Source organism: Conger conger, chromosome 5 (assembly GCF_963514075.1).
Source record: "Conger conger chromosome 5, fConCon1.1, whole genome shotgun sequence".
Taxonomy (NCBI): Eukaryota; Metazoa; Chordata; class Actinopteri; order Anguilliformes; family Congridae; genus Conger; species Conger conger.
The window spans coordinates 22151800-22173064 of NC_083764.1; the positions used below are offsets into that span (position 1 = coordinate 22151800).

The 21265-nt window shown below is 39.4% G+C and overlaps 1 protein-coding gene across 2 annotated transcripts; it reads right to left on the reverse strand.

Moving 5' to 3' along the window:
- Nucleotides 1-3802: 3802 nt before the first annotated feature.
- LOC133129509 (ankyrin repeat and SOCS box protein 2-like) lies at nucleotides 3803-21252 on the reverse strand. Of its 2 annotated transcripts, none has more exons than XM_061243654.1 (12): nucleotides 21113-21252; nucleotides 19963-20027; nucleotides 19081-19410; nucleotides 16566-16685; nucleotides 15980-16149; nucleotides 15521-15676; nucleotides 14405-14650; nucleotides 13226-13397; nucleotides 12655-12708; nucleotides 8606-9179; nucleotides 8325-8478; nucleotides 3803-6771 (listed from the first exon to the last, which is right to left on the reverse strand). In XM_061243654.1, the coding sequence occupies exons 3-12, from the start codon at nucleotides 19344-19346 to the stop codon at nucleotides 6620-6622; spliced, it is 2064 nt and encodes a 687-aa protein (XP_061099638.1). In that variant the 5' UTR covers nucleotides 19347-19410; nucleotides 19963-20027; nucleotides 21113-21252; the 3' UTR covers nucleotides 3803-6619. The 2 variants fall into 2 exon arrangements, with proteins under 2 accessions (XP_061099638.1, XP_061099639.1); XM_061243655.1 differs by having other exon boundaries at nucleotides 19081-19413.
- Between the last annotated feature and the right edge of the window lie 13 nt (nucleotides 21253-21265).

Here is a 21265-nt window from a genome sequence, read left to right on the forward strand (position 1 = left end):
TTGAATGTAGATTAATAGCCAAATAATAAAATGTGCAAAAAGTAAATACTTTCTGAAGCCAGTTCAGTTTATTTCCAAAGTAAGTGAAATGCACTTGCTGGAATTATGATAATGTGGCAATCTTTAATTTCTTTCATATTATACAATGCCATATATAATACTTTTTTACATTGGCTTATTTGTTGCAATATTGATTCAATGTGTGCATTCAGAAATCCCACCAAGTATTCAAATATGATGACAAATCCACAGGAACTATCATGCCAAACATGAAAGCATCTTCAAAATTAGGTTTGATATGTTGCTCAACGGTACTATGTCAGGCAACATTGCTGGTTGTATCTAGGCAGTCTTCTTTTTCCAAAATATGCTACTGCTCAATTATCTTCTCAAGAAAACCAACACTTGATGTGCTCCTAGCAATAGCTTTATCTCAAATGGAACAATCCAACAGTTGTTAATATTAGTAGTAGTAGTAGTAGTAGTAAAGTAGTAGTTTATAGCTATGGAAACATTTGTCAATTTCCAGATGGATATGTCAAGTGGATTATCAGTAAGCGTATTGCATGATCCACAGCCTCTCGGTTGTTCCTGTGCTTCTACTCACAATACATTCCACATCCATGGCAACTCATTAGCACCTCAATCCTGAGCCTTGACCCTTTTACAACCCCTATAATGTACTCACATTAGAAATAGCTTCTCAAACAGTTTTTTCTGAGTTGGGGGAGGTAAGTATAGCATGACACGGGCTGAAGAGTGCATTTTAAGACCTTTTAACAGGAAGTACTAATTTTATCGAATACACAAACACTTTCACTGTGTTTGGGGAGATTGCACCTGCTTGAGGTTGTTGAGGGAGTCTATAAACTCCCCATATTGAAAGGCCTGTTCTTCACCTGAATGGCAATGTCTGTGATCACTCATTTTGTAATGACAACCAGGAACAATATGATATTACACCTGCGGATTGGAGAGAGCAGCTACAGCTGACCGGTCAGGGGCATAATGCGCGGTCATGGACATGGCTATGGATGGGTGTCATAATAATGTGTTCTGGGTGTTCCTTCTGGATGAGGAACAGACCAAGGTCAAATACATAATTATTTTGGATTCAAATACTTTTCTGTGCTCGATTGACCTTGTGCAATTGAGCCAACCAAGAGGACCTTTTGAGATTTCATAGGTTCAAATACACCAGACAAACTCAATAAAGCATAGAAAAGTATTTGAATTTGAATTCAAAACTATTATGTATTTGAAAAAAAAAAGTCTGGAAAAAAAATCACTCCCCCCACACACTATGTGGCACCCTTTCTGAGATTTTTCTGTTGTTAATGCATTGTTCCAGGGGACTATTTGAACCAGCCGTGCCTTTAATTTTGAGGATCTGGCCAATGTGTTTTGGCTATAAAGTGGATTACAGATTTATGATTGAATGTTATGTTATATATGTTATGTTTTTTTGGGGTTTTTTTTGTGGTTTATCTTTGGGTGCAGAGTTGCCATGCATTGCACATTTGTCCTGATACGTTACTGCAATAAATCATGCTACCACAGTTTCTTGGGCTGGAGCAGGGCATTTGAGGTAACAGCCTAACTATTCTAGAAAATTCTTATTTCTATTTTTTGATTGACAGCAGCAACTTGTGTGGTTGTTGTATTTTGTATGAAAAATGAGCATTCCCATGTGACCTGGCCAATGACTCAAGTTGTCCTCGGGTCCAGACCGAAGATTGTGTCCAAGGTTTATTTATATTTGTTTTTAAATGTGTCATAGGTTAATGCCATAGGGAAGTGGGCCAGTTGGCTAGTTCCTCTTACCTCTGTCCACAGACTTGAAAGGTAAATCTGAAAGAGTTAGCCTATTTTCAGTGACAGGTTTTAGGGACAAACAAACAAACAAAACAAAACAAAAAAAATATTATAGAATATTCAGTGTTGCCAGGTCAGGAAATATTTCTCCACAAATGGTCTCTCAGAACCCACCCAAAGATTGTGGAGGGGTGGAGGGATCTTGACAGTGATCTCAAAACATTTCCAGTTTTACAGGTAGATACACAATTTCCTGCACTATGCACTGCACATATTTTTTCACCAATTATTTAATCTTCAATGTAACCCAATCAGTAACACAATGACAGTTATTGCCAAAGCATGTAAGCCGTGCTTCTAATTGCCAAAGCATTTCAGTCAGACAACTCATGATGAATTAAGCAATATTTATGGACGTTTAATGTAAATACGGACCTTGGCGTCGGCTCTGCCTCTCAGCGGCACTTCTCGAGTTGTCTGCCAAAACTATCTCCGCAGCCTCCGTATCGTGTATCGTCATGGGGCGACATTGGCTCATTGGACAGCAGTCCTCTGGCAGTTGGAGGGTTGCCGGTTTGATCCCACCCCATCCCTGAGCACGACACCTAACTCCTGACAAGCTGGTGCCTTGACATGGCAGCCAATTGGTGTGTGTGGCTGGGTGAATAAGAAGCAGTAATTGTATTGCGCTTTTGATAACGGCGCTATATAAATGCAGACATTTAACTTTTGCTATGTAAACAGATTGTAATGTGTTTCGACCATTCTTTCCAGTGGTTCGCTGCCTGCCTGTTCCATGTTTTGACCTCCTTTCTGTACCCCGACTTCTGTTCTTTGGATTTACCTTCGGTTCTGTGTTTGACTACCTCCTATCAGACTTTAGGACTTTGGATTCGGATTTGGATTTTGGATTTTGACACTTGGATTACGTCCTGTAACGTTGCCTGCCTTAGTTTTGGACAATTGCCTGTGACCTCAACAAAAAAATGGATTATCTTTGTTACAGCTGTTTGCCTAGTGTTTGAACTTTTGCCTGTGACCGCTACTATGAGCTTGATTACTTTTGTTGTTCCCATCTGCCTGCATTTGTCTGTTGCCAAATAAAGGCCCTTATTCTGCCTTGCAATTGGTTCTTCGGTCCCAACACCTGTTAATAGCACTATTATATTACAAATCAGCCTACTGCTTTGGTCTTCCCCCCAACAACAGCAGGGTGGCATTGCTGTAGGTTTTGGCAGTGTTCAAGTGGAAGTTAGAGCAGAATATGTACAAGGTGCCAAGCTTTGTCTCCAGCTGGCTTTGTGTGTGTGCAGGCGTGAGTGTGAGCGCACACATGCTGGTGTTGCAGTGATTGTGAAACATCCTCCTGTGGCATAGCAAACATTTGAAATGTGTGGCAGTAGTAAGCAGTATATCACTGGAAGGCATTAGTCCTAGATTTTCAGCACAGCCTAAACAGGAGTACAATAGCTTAATTCATCCATAAAAGCCACAATGGGAGCTCTCACAAGCACTCAATGAGAAATAAATGGATATAAAAAACCTACTAATTAAGTCTGTCTGATATTTAACAAATCATGTCAATCTCCCTTACTTCCTTAACCCTTGTGTTGTCTTAAGGGTAAAAAATGAGCCTATGTTTAACAGCAGAGAAAGCCCCCCCTTTTTTCAACTTGAAACGTGATAACAAATTTGTAATGAGCGACAGGCTGTTTCTTCATGCAAAATAGATTTGGGGTTTAAAATTCAATTAAGCTGCTTTATTTTAGGGGTTTAGTGAAGGCAGGTCATTTTTGAGAAGGAGAGTATACATAATGTTAAGACTACACAAGGGTTAACTGCTGATATAGAAATGTTGAGCAATGTGTCAACCTTATGAGGTGTCAGCTCAGAGTTTTCTATCTTGCATGTCCTCTGGTATTTGGCTTTATTTTTTGTGAAGAGTGAAAAAGGGTGAACTCAGCAGCATCACCATATTACTGGCTTCTTATTTATTTATTTATTTATTTATTTACAGAAATACAGCACAGTTTACAGAGCTTCAAGGGCATAGAGCAGCAAAAATGCGGAACAAAGAAACTGACTTGCTGGTCAAAAATGTAACATCAACCTAACCAGACGCAACCGGCTACCCTCCTGTTTCCTTTCCCCTCCCCCAGATGCGAAATTATAAAAAAAATAAAAGTACAAAGTTTGTACAGATGAAAAGAACCAAATTAGATTTGGATTATCCGTGCAGAGATGCTCATGCTAATTTGTTTTAGTCTCAAAAACAGTGAAACTTGTCTAATCTGGCCTGACTTGCAATATACAGCACATCTTGTGTTTGATCAGCATGTAACAGAGTGTATGACTCAAAAATGAAAACATAAAATTTATATCTAAAATATACAGTAGCTATGCAATAAATACCAATAGAAAATGTATTTATATAAAAAAACATATAAGCAGCAGCATTCACGAAATATTTCCGTTCCATAATACAAACTATTGCAATAGAACATGACCCAGCAGCAACAGTGTTACCTGTACCTGTTTTTCACTTCATAAGCCAAAGGTCTAGCAAGTAAACTTGAAAATAAATGAAACCTGGAAGACGATCATGTAAAGCACCAATAAAACATCTCTAATACGATTCCTTTTTGAGAACTATGGCTACATTTTCGACCAAAGTGCTCCACTCTTGAACGGTGTGGCAATCAGGAACTAACAGATCTCTTGGATACCCTGACTATGGGAGACTAATAATTTCAAGAAATCATAGTGCACCCAGGGTGAAAAACTAGCCATAGTTATTTAGCATAGAAACTCTTTAACGCTTCTGATTGGAGATTGAAAGAACAATGTTGTTTTCTGTAAGGAAAATGCAAATATATTTAATCCCAGGCTGGTATTTAGACGGATGAATGGAACAAGCATCTATTCCATGAGCCAATTCCGAAAATATGACTCTGAATTGGAGGGTGACCTGACCCCACCATCAAAGGATGGTCACATAAACATTGGGACATGGCATCACACAAGCTGGCAAAATGGTTCAGATCAACTGCTCACAGGTTGGGTATAGAATTATAATTAAAATTTTTTACATGAACATAATTTGAAAAATAAAAATTGGAATTGTCCTTGGAAAGTTGTTGTTCTTTTGGATTATACAAATTAACATACACAATAACCTTCAGAATTCATAATAATTGAAAGCACAGTTACTCATACAAATTCACCATATTTGTTAGTATGTTAACAGGACATACATTTTCCTGACTGGTCATTTAATAGATCTTCATTTGTCTACCAATTACAGAAGATGTTAATAAGCATACTAAAATTTAATAGATTAGGTGCCATATAAATTGAATTGAATAATTCACCTCTCACAGCCTTTCTGATCGTTAGTTGTCACGCTTCTATATTATTATTTTATATTCCATAATTGATTAATGCGCTTTTATATTTGTATGACAAAATAAAAAGGTAGCACACCATGCACTTCTCTAGCTATCAAAATTAGATTTTGTTATTAATTATGTAAAAAAGGAAATGAAGGTACCTTTGTGATCAGACATTCACAGTCTAGTGAATCCAGGAACTGTTTGTGAATATGTACACTGTTCATATGCAGATACAGATCCTGATAGAGCAGAGGTTCCCAAAGTCTGTCCCAGAGTACTCCTGTATGCTGGTTTTTATTCCAACCACAATTTTAACAAGCTGTTAATCTTTCTTAATTATGTGTGTCACCTTTAGGTGGATTATTTACCTTAAACCACATGCCAGAAATAGCTTTGTAACTGCATGATAAAATAAAATTACCGTGTTCATATTGTACTTAGCTTACTGCACCTTCTTGCAAACAATTACATAAGAAGAAACAATTAAAAGACTGAGGATAATTAACATGCTCTTAATGAGGTAGTTGAGCACACTCATTCATTCATTATCCTTACCCGCTTATCCTGAACAGGGTCGCTGGAGCCTATCCCAGCATACATTGGGTAAAAGGCAGGAATACACCCTGGACAGGTCACCATTCCATCGCAGGGCACACACACCATTCACTCACACACTCATACCTACAGGCAATTTAGACTCTCCAATCAGCCTAACCTGCATGTCGTTGGACTGTGGGAGGAAACCAGAGTACCCGGTGGAAACCCGCGCAAACACGGAGAGAACATGCAAACTCCACACAGAGAGGCCCCCGCCGACAGGGATTCGAACCCAGGACCTCCTTGCTGTGAGGCAGCAGTGCTACCAACTGCACCATCCGTGCCGCCTTAGTTGAGCATACTTCCACTTCTAATTTCTTTCCTTAAACATATCAACAATGCCGGTTTGCCTTGTTATCATTTGCTTTGCCTTTGAATTCTTCATTATTTCCCAAAAGGTTAGTTTTGGTGGCCAGCCTCACCAATTAGGAGCCTACTGATTCACCTTAGTCTTTCATTTTATCAGTTAATAATAATTTACCACTTTTTATGCAATTGTTCAGCTAAATGTATATAGCACAAATAACTAAATATGAACACAGGAATGATCTGATAATTGGATTAAGAGGGTAAGTAATCCCTCTAAACATGAAAAGCACCTAATTAAGAAAAAATTAACAGCTTGTTAAAATTTCTGGATTGCAGTTGTGGTTGGGTACAAAAACCAGCATACACAGGGGTACTCCAGGACCAAGTTTGGGAACCACTCTGATAGAGTATATGCTACAGTATGAATGAGTGATGGAGGAGCTAGGAAAACATACCAAGACATTTGTACAAAATGAGCCAAGGCAAATAAACAGACAAGCCACAGGTCAAAAGTCCTCGTCTCTGTAACGCTCTTCGTGTTTCAGGAACTTGATTAGTCGTCCTGGAAGGGGCAGGGTATTCAGGTACCTCAGCCTATTTCCTCCCACCAGACTGCAGATCGTCTGCCTGCACAGCTGCATTAGTGGGCGGGGAGGCACTGAAATGGCACATTGGATGAAGGGTTAAGAGGCTTTTCCAATCACAGTGAGAAACTGAAAATTTGTGCAATGAGTGTTGCATGATATAACAAAGAACTTCATTATGGAGAAAAAGTGGAAGGTTTTAGACTGGCCAAGTCAATCACCAGACCTTAACCCAATTGAGCATGCATTTCACCTCCTGCAGAGGAGATTGAAGGGAAAAACCCTTCAAGGCTACAGTTAAAGACAGGAAAAGCATCACAAAAGAAGAATGCAACAGTTTGTCAATGGGTTGCAGGCTTGATGCAGTTATTGCAAGCAAGTGATATGCGACCAAATATTAAGTGTTATTTACATTGATTTACTCAAATACTCTCTGGGTGGTCTGACAATAAATGCTGAAATTCTGAGTCTTGTGTTTATCTCAACCCAAAATGTATTCAGTGTACTGCAAAAACAAAGGAACTGGCCTTGCTGTTCCAATACTTTTGGAGGGGACTGTATTCTGTCCAGGTCCAGGGGCACTGGTTAAAATCATTAGCATAATGGACTCTACCAAGTATAAACCCCCTCCAAAACCATACCCGTAAATCCACACAGAATTGGTTCTATGACAAGATTTATGTTCTGCAAAGGCCATCTCAGGTGCTGGACCTTAATCCAATAAAAAACCTTTGGGCTGAACTGAATATCCATATCGGGTGATGCCTGCAGGAAGCTGCTTCTGACTAGTGTATTCAATCACTTCGATAGTGCAGGTATGCTTTCATAAAGCTTTCAGTATCTAGTCTTGATTCTAGGCTTTTGATTGCCTTTGGCGTCTGTTATTGGAACTCGTCAACATGAGGCCCAGAGTTGTGACTGTCAATGAAGCTATTATGAGGGCGAGAAATGAGAGAGAAACTGTGACAGACATAGGCTGAGCAATATGATTTCCAAAATAAACAGTTTGGAACATGTAGATGAAAGAGAGTACTGGTGTATGTTTGGGATCATTGCCTGGCTATGGGATGAAGCACTATCCACTGAGACATTTGATTGATCTTGAGCAGATACCAGTGCTCTCTTTCTTAAAGGGGACAGTCTGCACCTTAACCTTACATTTACTGTTTCATTTCTAATCCAATGTGCTGGATTACAGAGCCAAAAGGACAGAAATTGTACCAACTGTCCAAATACATATGGTGGACTGCGCTGTATTTAAATATATTATTCATAACTTTCCTAACGTAAGACTCATCAGTTCAGTGCTGTATCACCGCCACACACAAAGACGCAGGTTGAGAGAACCTGGCAACCACTCGCAGGAGTGTCGTTTTAACTGAGAGCAACAAGAGAGGCGGTATTATGCTTTTGGCTGGTATTGCAGTTCTCCCTTGTGAACACTAGACAGTTGAACATTTAACATGCTATTGTTGTTTGTGTTTTTCTGCCACATTATTCTGAGTGTCTGAATTGGGTGAAACAGAAGGATGTTTGTGGTCTGTATGCAGTCCCATAAATTGTGCAAAGCAATTAAAATGACAGTGTTTGAACAGGCAGAATTATTAAGCCATTTCAGTGTGTTTACCAGATTTCTCCTTGATGCCTGCCCAGTCCTCGTAGCTGTCCAGATGTTCAACGAGTCTGGCACAGAGCTGCACATTGCCCACGTAATCGAGCAGTACGTCGATAATAGGTCCTGCCCAGCGAGACATCAGGTCTGTTGAAATCATCTCGCAGAACTGAGGGATTTTGGAAGGACAGCAATAAAAGGGAAAATTAGAAAAGCCAAAGCAAACCAATACCCCTCACAATCACCATTTCCATCAATTCCCACTGGGACCATCATCAAGCCCTATCACACATTACCAGCACAGGCATTTTGGGAGCCTCGTCTTCATTCCTGTCATCCAGGCTGTTCCTCCTGTTGCTTCTTATCTTGATGGGTGGGTGAGGGTTGTTTCCGTAGGGACACTGAAAGCAGGACAGGGCGTCACAGCCATTGTCCATCAGGTACTTGAGCAGGGACAGGTACTTCATGCAGAACATGACAGTGCCAGGGAAAGATGTGGGGTGGGTGGGGACACAGGCGTTCACATTGGCACCGTGTTCCACCAGGAGGGTGACCGTCTGGATGCAGCCATGTCTCAGAGCCACTAGCAGTGGGCTGAAAGTGTCCAAGTTGGGGTTAGCGCCTGCATCCAGTAGCATGGTGGTGGCATCGGCATTGTTGTTGATGACAGCGAAGTAGAGCGCTGTGCTCCGACGGTCCTCATACATCTTGCTGCGGTCAAGTGACAGCATGGCATTCACATCATAGCCCGCCTCGATCAGGACCTCCAGGACGTCTTCCTTATTGCGTTCGGCGGCCAAATGGAGGGGGCTGATGCCACTGCGCCGTATGCGGGCCTTGCTGGTGACGGGGATGAGCAGGGACACAATTCTGGAAGGGATTATGGGACAGAGTCACTGGAAGCACACATTGCCCTAACACATCCCACAGCATTGCTACTGGATCATATTTCTAGTCTGTACATTTAAGCCATTCTGCCAATTCAGAAGCCAGGGCATTTCTACAATGGCTGAAACTGCTGGTAACAAAAAGGTATTTCATAATGTCGTTTTAGTAGTATTTACTTACCTTCGAACCCCAAGGGTATTGGAAGAGACCAACTGCTTTAATGTCATACAGAAAAGTAATATATGAACATATATGCCCCTATACCAGAGGAAGGCTGTCATATATGTTACATATATAGTCTTATGTGAACCAAGCATATATGGTCCCTTTGGATATACAGTGGGCTCCAGAATTATTGGCACCCTTGATAAAAAATGAAGAAGTAATGCTGCATATGATAAACAACACCAATGATAATAATGTTATGTATAACAAATAGGAAAACTATATGCAGGTACTTCAATTTCAATAATGTACTCTTATGTTTCAATGTTTTTATTAAGTAATCTCATTTTCTTCTGAAAACCATTTGTATCAAAACTATGGGCACCCCTAACAATTATTGTAAATAACATCAAATTGGCAAAATAATTTAACCTAATTAAGTCTCAGTCTAAATGAAATATAGTGTGTCATTCCATCACTTCCTGATTCGCTAGGGCATAGAAATGACTTACTTTTTTATTTTTGTGTTTTGTGTTTTATTTGGCGTTTTGCTTCTGTGGTAAGAATTTTGCTGGCTGGGAAAAAATAATTGCGAGGTTCCGACAGTAGGGGCAGTCACGTTGCAACATAAATTTTCAGTGCCGTTGACCGTAATTGAATGTAGTTTTTTATCATTCTACTGACCAAGTACTGTTAAAAAGCTAATTGTATGGGCTAGTGCTATTGGCTTATGCTAGCTAGTAACCTCATATGGGGACCAGTAAAGGCCAACGACACACTAGCACTTACTTCTTTTAAGTTTTATCGGCACTGCTGTGAAATAAAAAAAGAAAAAGTGGACAAACTACGTTTTCTGTGAGAAATGTATGGTTCACATCTTGTAAATATTTAACAAATATTTGTTCACTGAACGTTAAGTTAATGTTTGTACTGATGAGCTAAAGGTAACAACATCCATATTTCCATACCACTACTCGTTCCAGCTCCACCACTCGTCTACAATTTAATACGACTTTCGGAAAGAGCCTCGGCTAACTCATAGCCGGTACAAGCTCTCTCTCTAGTAGCGGCACGTAGCAAAGTTGTAAACAGTAAACACGGCTTGGCTGCAGCGAGATGGCAAAGTCTATCTTCTAATTATACTCTAGCTTATCTGCATATTTCAGTAAGCGCTGGGTAGATTTTTGTGGTAGAACGGAATTGTGAATGCATTTGGTGATCATTATTAGTGCATAATAATTATTCTTTGGAATTACATTTTTTCCCACACTGAAGAGTAACGAGTAATGACACATACACATAAAGTAGTGGAGTGAAAAGTAAAATATTTTACTTTGAAATATAGCGGAGTGAAAGTAAATGGAAATACTCTAATAAAGTACAGATACTGCAAAAAATTGGCCTACTTAAGTACACCACTGGTTACAGCCATGGCGACTATCGAACCCATATCATCTCCCTTATATTTTTTGAATAGTCACATATTAATGCAGAATGCTGTTCTTCGTATTCAGTGAACCTTAATATATGCACAGTGTCCCCACCACTGCACTGGGGCATTGTGGTTTATTTGACCAGAGGGTAGATTGGCTGCTACTGGTCTACCAACACCATGTCCAGCAGCAACTTTGTTTTCCCAGGAGGTCTCCCATCCAGCCAAGTCCACACTTAGCTTCAGCCATTTGGCAGGAGCAGAGGACATGTTTGCATCGCTGCTGGCTGTTGGCTATAAGCAGAAGCCTAAGGATATTAATGATCTTGAAAAGCTATGCATGGAAGAATGGTAAAAAATCCCTCCAACTGTGTTCTCTAACCTGGCCACAAATTAGTCTTGGCTGTCATCTTTGCCAGGGGTGGTTTATAAGTATTTGTTTATAAGTATTAGAAATTGGCTGATTCTAATGAATGATTAATGAAGCACACTACTTTACATGTTGGAAAATAAAGTTTATGTAAATAACAGTATTTCCTATGTATATTTATCAAGGGTGCCAAAAATTCTGGAGCCCACTGTATATATGGCCATATATGAAAATGTTCCAGGATTCATAAGATTCATATATGGGGAATTGATATGGACATACATTCGCTCTTATGTCCATACTTTATATCCTATATATGGAAATCCCTGATATGTTCCTTATCCTCCTGAGATCCAGCAGATTAAACATTTTAATTGTATCAATAATTGTCTTGGATGACTGTACATTGCAGTGAAAATGTATTTATCTATTTAATGAAGTAATGAATGCATTTCCCTTGTAGTGTAGGTTCCCATTGTAGTAGAATATATTGTTCTTGAGACCATACACACATTTACCTTACAGGGAACACAAATCAATTGCTGAGTCTCCGGAGAATATATTACATTTCCGTATGAGGTTGCAGGTGGTACATTGGATTACTGGCACATGGATTTTACAAACATTAAATCATATGCTTGCAGTAACCACTGGTCATGGATCTTCTGGTGTAAATGTTATCAGTTGTAAATTATTCAGTATTAGAATCATTAAATGCAAACCTCACTTTATGCATACAGCAAAACATCATTTAGAAATAATTAAATGATTTAGATAGATTGAAAACATGCAATCATGAATTAATGCGTTACAATAACTCTTTTTATCCCCTGTCCACTGCTGGAACGGTAACAGAGACAAGCTTATGCTTTGCCAGGAAATATGTTGTCCAAGTCCAACTTGCAAAAAAATACAATTCTACTCTTTGTGCAGGAATATACCTTTGTGAATAGCTGTGTAACATAGAGTCCGTAGATTTCAAGTTATACAATAATACATCTCATTTTGGCATAGAACAGCTTGTGACCAGCCATAGCTGCCATGCACTAATAGCCATATCAAGGACACGAGTGAACATTAGATGACAATAATTGTAACTGGATGATTTGGTTGTGCAAGCTTTTGGTTGCTAGATTTCTGCCAGGTACTGTACAATGTGCCAGACATTGGCTTGTGTCTCCTCTGCCAATATTTATTTATTTGACACTTATGATATAGACTTATGTGGTTTGCAACCCTAGCGTTCTTGCTACCATGCCAACACCAGACATATAGTGGTACCAGTTTCACAGCTCAGCTCAGGACAAAGTGAAGCGCAGAATTAGACAGTGCCTTCTCCGGGCCAGCAGGCCTGGTTCTGGCACGACTGTAGAAAAAGAGCATGTGCTACCAGACACCAATCTCAGAAAGCTAAGGTTAAAGCCACGTGTTAAAGTGCTTAACTGGTACAGCATAAATTACAATTACCACTATCTGCCACAAGGACTTACTTAACTGAATTCTCATAACAGTAGTTGTCGGTCATTTTGAAGAGGAGCCTTTTTCTGAAAACAATGCAAGAGAATGAAGCATACCACAACCACCTCCATCACAGCTATCAGACAGCACTTTGGGTTTCTCCTGAATGCTTCATCATTAGGATGTAGAATGTCCTCACCAAGTCTGCCTTGACAAACTACAAAATTAAATAACTACTGTCCCTCTTTCCAGTACTGATCATTTCCACCATTTTAAGTTTTTGTTAACACTAAATCGAAGTTCATGGTGTGTTTACATTATAGCTTGAATTTTAAACTGTTTTATGTTTTATTCTGTTTTATGTGACAGAATACATTGTTTAGGTTTTTGCCAGCTTCATTGTAAAAATCCATTGAATAAATAGTATTATATTCATGATTATGGCCTCATCTAGTTGATTTGACAAGAATGTTAAATCACCTGAGATATGACATGATATATGAAAAGAGGAATGTTGGAACAAAAGAATACATAATTAAATGACAAAGGGAAACAAAACATGTCAAGCCATCAGGTAAAAATAGGTAATGTAATAGTGCATACCCCTCATTTCCACGCTCGGCAGCGATGTGCAGGGGCAGGAACCCACATTTAGCTGCTCTGTTGGCATCTGCATTCTGAGACAGAAGGAACTCCACAATCTCTTCATGCCCATTCTTACTGGCCTCATACAGAGCTGTAGCCCCATCATTCGCCTGGCTGTTTATATCCGCACCTGGAACAAACATAGAGCAAAAGCCACTTTACTTGAAACCTAGAAAATCAAGGTAACATGCACAGAAATGAAATACACAGAGGCTACATGGAAGCCTCATACAGTACAAATTTGTATGAGGTTTGATTAGTACTTTATCGGGTGGCCTACTGAGAAACCTATGCTGCTGCTAGAAATGTAGTTGTGTAGTAGGCCAGCAGGGGACAGTCTTCCCTCTTGACCAAGCAGAAAGCCAAGCGCTCTGGCACAGTGACAGGAGCAGTGTACTGTACTGGCGATTTCCTTTTTCAGATGAGATTTTAAATTAAGCTCCTGCCTCACTGTGGCCCGGAAAAGTGCTGCCACATAATCCTTCTTTTTTTCTACCCTCTTTGTTTCCCTAATTCCCCAGGATGTTATTGGCATTCAATTGATCTACCGGGTTAAATTTATTTTATTTATCTCAAGAAGAAAATATGTTTTTCTTGACAAATGAACATTTCTTAGTCCAATGGCAAATATTGAGATGAGATTTGCTTGACAAATGAATTTTTCCTTATTTTTGTCTTATTAAGCAAAAAAGTTAAAGACATAAGATTTTAAGTCTCAATATGTGTTTTTATATATTACATTATATATTAAATGTAATACTTTTTTGCAATGTGGCAAGTGAGATTTCATTATGCAGTCATATGTATTATAATGTTAGGAATGAGGGCCATTCTGTCCTTCGTGGGTCTGGTCTGTATCAAGACAAAACATGTCAATTAAATGTAAATAATATGAATGCAATATATATTTAATTCACTATACTTTAGTCAAATTTAAGTCTGGGTTATCCAGTCATTCCCTGTGAGGCTCTCTATTCTGTTTACCTCCCACCCTTCTCATGACCTTTATTTGCCTCCTCAGATCCTGGTGGCAACCACAGCCACCAGGAGCTTCATACTCCCTTATCCTGCATGCAGCAGGTATTACTGACTAAACTCAGAGTAAAATGACCAACTGAATATCAGTGAGAAGCTCACCACTTTTGAGTAAGAAGCGCAGGCTGTCTAATTGTCCACTTTGGGCCGCCGAAAACAGTGGGCTAATGCCGTACATGTTGCGAGCGTTGACTTTGGCACCAGCCTTCACCAGCATCTCGCATATCTCCACACTGTTGCGGCACACGGCCTCGTGGAGAGCCGTCCAGCCCTCGACACAGGGCTTGTTCACCAGGGCTCCATGGTTCAGGAGCACCGCCACGGTTTCTGCATTCTCTCGTTCACAAGCTGGGGAAAGGTGAATTGGTAGGGAACATACCGTAATCAAGAGTAACTAACTTTTTTTCCTCATGCAATTAGGGCATAGGGACTTTCACAACCAGAGGTCACCTTAACAGAGAATTCAGCATTTTTTACACAGAGAAAGAAAGCCGAAGTACAGGAAAATTAATATACTGTGTTCTATAAATGTAGATATTCCGCAACGATTGCAACGGGCAATGACCCAAGCTTGAAACACAAGCTTGAAAATAATTACTCCTATTTCTTTGAGTCAATTGTCTTTGGTTTGTCGGTTGTCGGTTATGTATATAGATCATAATATTTACACAGCTGTTCCTAGCATTGAGAGGTCAAAAGAAAAGGCGCTTAATTTGAATGAGAAGTCATTCATACCTTCTCAACAGCTTTTATTTGTGTTTCTGTGCTTGTCATTTTTGTATTGTAGCTATTGTATTGTAGCTATTTTGTATTTATGCGGTAAGGTTGTCCTTTATAAAAAGTGAATTCCGAATTAGCTTAAGCTGTCAAATTCCAGATTCTTGGGAATGGCTTCATCTCAGGGGTGATACCCTGAATTAAGAAACTACATACTTTACGTTTGAGGATCCCCTCAGTATGCAACGAACATGCAAAAGTTTAACCTCAGAAGCCTTTGTTTTGCTTTTGTTTTGTTTGGTCTGGTCCTAATTGCAGTCAAAACATTTTTTTTGTCCAGCTAAACATCTTAAACCATAAACAACATCAGTGTGGGGGTACTCCTGAAGCCACTCCTACTTTGCATCTATGTACTCCTGCAAAGAATGTGTATGCTGTGTGTGTCGCTGCATTATGACTGGAAATCTAATCAGAAATTTCACATTTCCGTGGTGATGTTACCTTTCAGGAGGGGAGTTTCTTTGTGAGTGTTAGGCATGTCAGGGTCCCCTCCATTTTCCAGCAGGAACTCGACACAGGGCACATTGTTTCTGCTCACGGCCAGGAATAAGGGCGTCTGGTTTCTGTCGCTACGCTTGTTTATCATGTCTGGGCGGGCTGGACACGGGAGAGTTACACAAACCATACACATGAGGGAGGGTTTACACAAAGCATATAAATGGTCAAGGCAATTTTAAAATATTTTCTCTTCAAAGCAACTATACACACCTACTATTGTAAAAGTACAAACAGCGGCTAAGGTTTGCACGCATTTTCTTTCAGTTCACATTTTAACTGTCTGATCAATACCTAGGTTGTGAACTAACATGGTGTGTTGAACTGTATAACCTTTAAAGATGCTGGTTCTTCTGTGACCCATATTTGTGATACAATTTCGGTAATTTCAGTTATTGAACTCACCCCTCAGCAGAATCTGGAGGCACTCCACTTGGCCGTAGTATGCTGCTTCGTGCAAGGCGATCCACCCTTCTCTGTAGGGTTCTCCCATACTTTTTGGGGAAAGTTTCACCAGTTCTCTCACCTTCCTCACATTACCATCCCAGATGGCTTGGAACAATGGGTCTGCTTGTCTTTAAGAGAAGTATGTGCATTAATATTAAATTATCTTTTTTATTTACGGTCCCATACTCCTGCAAGTATGAGTGAAGCTGTAATTCTGTGATTACTCTTCATCTGCATGAATAAGAAGCTCTGAAAATGGCATTGCTATATGAATGCCTCCATTTCAAAAACAATTTGTTCACTTGTTATTCCTAAATAACACCATTGTTGTTTACATGGACAACTTTCCAGTGGGAGAATGTTCTTTCATTTGATTTTATACAAACTTCCGCAAATGTAGCAAAAAAACTTTGAATAACAAAATTAGCAACTGGACTTCTCAGCGTAGACTAGTTACACTGTATGTTTTATGGTTACACATCTATTCAGGAACTGAAAGTGCAATTCAATTTAGAGAGTATGTGACTATTCTGTATACACTCACTCCACAGGTTCTGGTGAAACGTGTAGACTTCCATCATATTTCCGCCAGCGGACCATTCGCCTCCCACTGCCAGTGGTAAAATGGGCCTCAATGGTTCCCATTTTGTCAAATGGCTTCTCACTAGAAAGAAACAATGGAAATGTATGCAGTGCTGTTAACATTAATCATTGTTCAACTACTGTAATCATTGGCATGTGTTAGCTTTTAGCACGTTATTGTAGCAGTTATTCTAAAGGTTGACATGGAATGATACAACTATATTGTGCCATTCTATCACTTCCTGTTTCACTAGACTATAGACCAGAGCGGCAAATCCGGGTGCTTTGACGTACATACCCCTTCTTGGGGGTAAGCATAACACAGCGGGAATAGGGTATTTTACCTAAATCAGCTATATCTTTTGACAACAATATCCAATTTGTCCAAGTCTTTTGAGCACTTCCGTACTATGTTGACATTTTTACGATGAGTTGTTTTTAAGAACGAGAGTTTTGTTTGACACCTGCTCCAGTCTCCATCTGCACCTTCTCTATCCGGCAGTACACTGATGTTAAGTTAGGTCACTTCTCACCGGAACGATTGATAGCTAGCTATATATAATTTGTATAGATAGTTAGATATATTGATAGATAGATTGCACCAGTGTCAAGTAACGTTAGCTAGCTAGCTAGCTCCGTGTCTTTTATATAATGCCATGGCTGGTGTGAGACAAAGCTCTCACACCAGCCCTAGTATGGAAATGCTCAAAAGATTTTCAGCTTGTCGGAAATAAAATGTTAAAAATATTGGATATTGTTGTCAAAAGACATAGCTAATTTAGGTCAAATAACCTATTCCCGTGTTATGCCTGCCCCGAGAAGGGGCATGGCTATGGCGGTGACGCGTTGCTGGTGTGGTCTATAAAAATTAGGTAACAAGCATGCAAAATCCCTTTGTCAACCATCAGCATTGGAGAAGCCAAAGAACTGTCAATTCAGAAGACACAGATGCTAATTCACCATCACAAGTCGGGGTCAGGCAATGGATACGAAAAAATACATAAACAGTTAAACATACCACTTAGAACTGTAAGTGCAATAATAAAATGTTGAAATCTGCAAAATATATGGAATGGTTGCAAACTTTCCAGGAAGAGGACACTAGTGCATATTATCCCCCGAGACAGTAAGGAAAATGGTGAGGGTGGTGATAAGTAACCCAAAGATCGCAGTTTACAAACTGCTTATGAGATTGATTATGTCTGGGGGTCACCGAGTCAAAAAAAAAAAAAACATACGATAGCACCTCCATGCCAGCAAACTCTTTGGAAGGGTGGCACAAAAACAACCTTTACTGAACACAATAAACAAAACCGAGCATCTTGAGTTTGCCAAACCCTTGTTGGAATTATGGCTGTTTGTTTATAAATCCAGGTTTCAGGCTGAAATTTTAAAGTGTTATAATTTTTTATGTTCTTCTATGTGTTTGTGTTCCCCTTAGTGGCATGCACACCTCTCACCCAGAACTACTGGGACGACCTCCAGCTGGGGACACTGACGTTGGGAAGACAGGTGTTGTCCAAGGGCCTTATGCTAAAACATCTAACAGAGGTCAGCAGACAGTGACAGTTTGCTGATATGAAAAATGAGGGCTGCCTGTACCCTTTTTACTGACCGATGTTATTATAGACGTGTCAGAAACACAATAACGGGCAAAGCTGTATGTATGCAATGTGGACATGTGAGAGAGTGCAGTTGTCTTAACGAAGCTCACGCAATATGACCTTGCTTTAGGCTATCAAAGCGAGACTTGATCCTCAGTGGCCCCTGTCAGTGCCCTGCTTTCTCGTTCCCCTCTGCTGGCAATGATAAGCCCCTCAAACTGTTAATGGGAGGGCAACTATTCTTGAGTGCGATGTTTTTACAAACTAAATACCCGCATAATCTGTCTGATTGCAGGGACCGCAAAATCGTTGTGTGTCCAAACGAGCAAGCTTTAGCAAAAGGAAAAAACACAATATACAGTATCTCAACACCTGAAAGTCAAAAAATATATGAAATAGCATATATACAATATTATCTTATGTCTAAATGTATGAATTATTAGCACTTTCATCTATTTTTCTTTTTTTATAGCTGCTATAGTTATGAAATTGACTAACTAACTTGTTTTAAATATTGATTTTTCATATGACATATTTCTTAATACATTCTGGAATAGAATTATTGTATTCTTTTCTATTTTCTATTCTACAGTCAGGAATAGTGCTATACATAAATAGTACTTTTATAATAGGATTCAACTTTTTAAATTAACAATTTTCTCAATGATTTGAGTATGAAATAGAGTTGGTGGTTAGCTTGTTGAGTGGTTCAGCAGGTGGAATACCCTTGCCAAATTTATGGAAAGTCTCAGCCTCCAGTCCACCCAGGACCTTGCATAATGATCTAAATAAAGACTAAGGAGGATAATAACTCTTCGTGGATACATCTAACAGCCCTCTCTCCTGCACTGCACAGCTGTGACCCGAACGCACCTGGGTGGGTTGGCTGGCGGGGGCACATTCTGCTCACGTGGACGGCTCATCTGCCGGACACATGGATTCTGATGGACTGGATTTTGACGGAGAGCAGGTACTTTGGCAGACCCGCTTTGAGTGGCAGATGCATGGGCTTCGGCCAAGCTACGCTCAATGGCCATCTCTATCAGCTCATCCTCTGACAGGCCGCTGTAAAGGCTGTAGTCCTCAAACCCAAGTGTCGTGGTTCTCGAACTGGGTATTGACACACTGGAGGCCGCCATGTTGGCTCCAGCATCGAAGGGACAGCAACTTTGTGGGGTCAGTCGTTATATTCACTGTACAAGTCTGCTAAAGCAATGGAAAAAACAACCATTATTCCCCATTTCAGGAGCAAATTCATTACCACAAATTTGTGTTAACCTAAGGTTTATTTATTATTTGCCATTCTTCTTTCTCATCTATCTAGAATTTGAGTTGTTACCTGAACCTTAATATTATTTTCTGGTGATAAAATGACCAGAGCAACAGAGACACAAATAGAGCAACAAAGGACTGCTCAGGTTGAGCTGTAAACTAGTGTCATGGAGGAACCTTAAGAATTTCCCACCATGTTAGTAAATGCATGGTCCTATTCATAGAGATAGTCTTTGGGGATCATCTGCAAAATATATATCTCTTAAGGCCTCTGCACTGCAATCACAGAGTCAATGTGCACTGTACACTATAGTTACCCTTTAGATTTGCATCCATTCATGTTCAAATATTATATCCAGGAAATGTATTTGTGTAGTGTATGTCAAGATGTACAGTATACTTTCCAGTATATTAGATACATTTGATTAAATTGTTTAAATACATTTTATGGCTACATTTATATATTTAATTAAAGTTCAGTACCCTTTTGAACAGAGCAGCAGCCCCTGGGATTTGGTTGGTCAACCTTCTGGTTGTGCAAACAGACCCTATGAGAGAGGAGACCATGCCACAGTTAAACAACCTGTATGAACAAATCCATCAATATAAATATAGCCAACTGCTTAAAACATTTGTAATGCTTTTCTCATCTCATACTGTTCATGACATTACAAACGCTGCATAGGGGCATGTAGTATTTTGTATATCTAGTACCTGTAGATAATACAGTATACTTACAGCACCTGCATCTGCACACAACTACCTTTCTTATTCACAATAATACAATTTAGTAAATATTTAATATTCTATACTGCACTACAATTTATTTCCTTTACAGCTAAGTTATATGCACTTCAGTGCAAAATACTATTTTTGGTAGCAATCCTTATCATATACTCGTAGAATGTTTTTGTTTTGCCCTGTGTTTTCTCAGTCTTATCCAACCTTTAAATCTGATTTTGAAGGGACAGTGCGGGAAATAACAACATGAAGGGCAGTGAGCATTGCATTTTACGATATGTGTTTTGCAAGTCATGAGTCGGGTAAAGTGTCACCCAGCTGTTGAGCTGAATTGGCACTGTCCCTAATGTGCACTGGTACATACAGTGTATATCAAGATCACAAGCTGCGCATAAATAGATTTCCACAAAACATAATCCCAGGGAACCTCAAGGGTTCATGCTGCTCTAAATATCTAAAGATTTATATGCATTTAATTTCACTGCCGATTCTAATATTGGCACGTGAAGGACAAAGACCGACATCTAGACAGACTACATCAGGTTTTTCAGCTTAAAGAAACAAGGCATTTATAAAATCATTTCATCTTTGAATAATATTTATGTTCACATTATTTAAGCAATTTTAAAAGTCTTTTTTTTATTTTAAATGTAATTTTTTTAATGTAAACATAATTTAAAAAAATTAATTGGGTGCATGTTAAATGTGAATGGATAGCCTGCTATAACCTATTACTATGTAGGTTAAGTTTAGGTTAATATTCAATATTTCTAGATGTGGGAGAAATATGAATGGTGTTAAATAAAGAGTTAAAGGGTATTTCAAAGTCATATCAAGTACTATTTGAAGTGGAGCTATTCTACTGACAATTGCCTTTTGAAAATTTGCTTACCTCCCTCCTTGTTAAACCTGCTAAAGACTGAAGAGACACGTTGAAATGCTTTCATCAGTTGAAGGAACGCTTAGCACTTGTTGACCGTGACTACTCTGTCGACAATCCTCTGCTCTGAGACTTCTGCTGCTCTGTGTCCCTCTAGCTGATGTT

Bases quoted from the DNA above. Each gene is read 5' to 3' on its own strand.
- LOC133129509 (XM_061243654.1), bottom strand. From the start codon at position 19,346: ATGGCGGCCTCCAGTGTGTCAATACCCAGTTCGAGAACCACGACACTT. The intron at 16,150-16,565 runs GTGAGTGTATAC...CTTCTCTTAAAG, and splicing joins GTTTCACCAGAACCTGTGGA to ACAAGCAGACCCATTGTTCC. The intron at 6,772-8,324 runs GTAAACACACTG...GTGCCATTTCAG, and splicing joins AGGCATCAAGGAGAAATCTG to TGCCTCCCCGCCCACTAATG.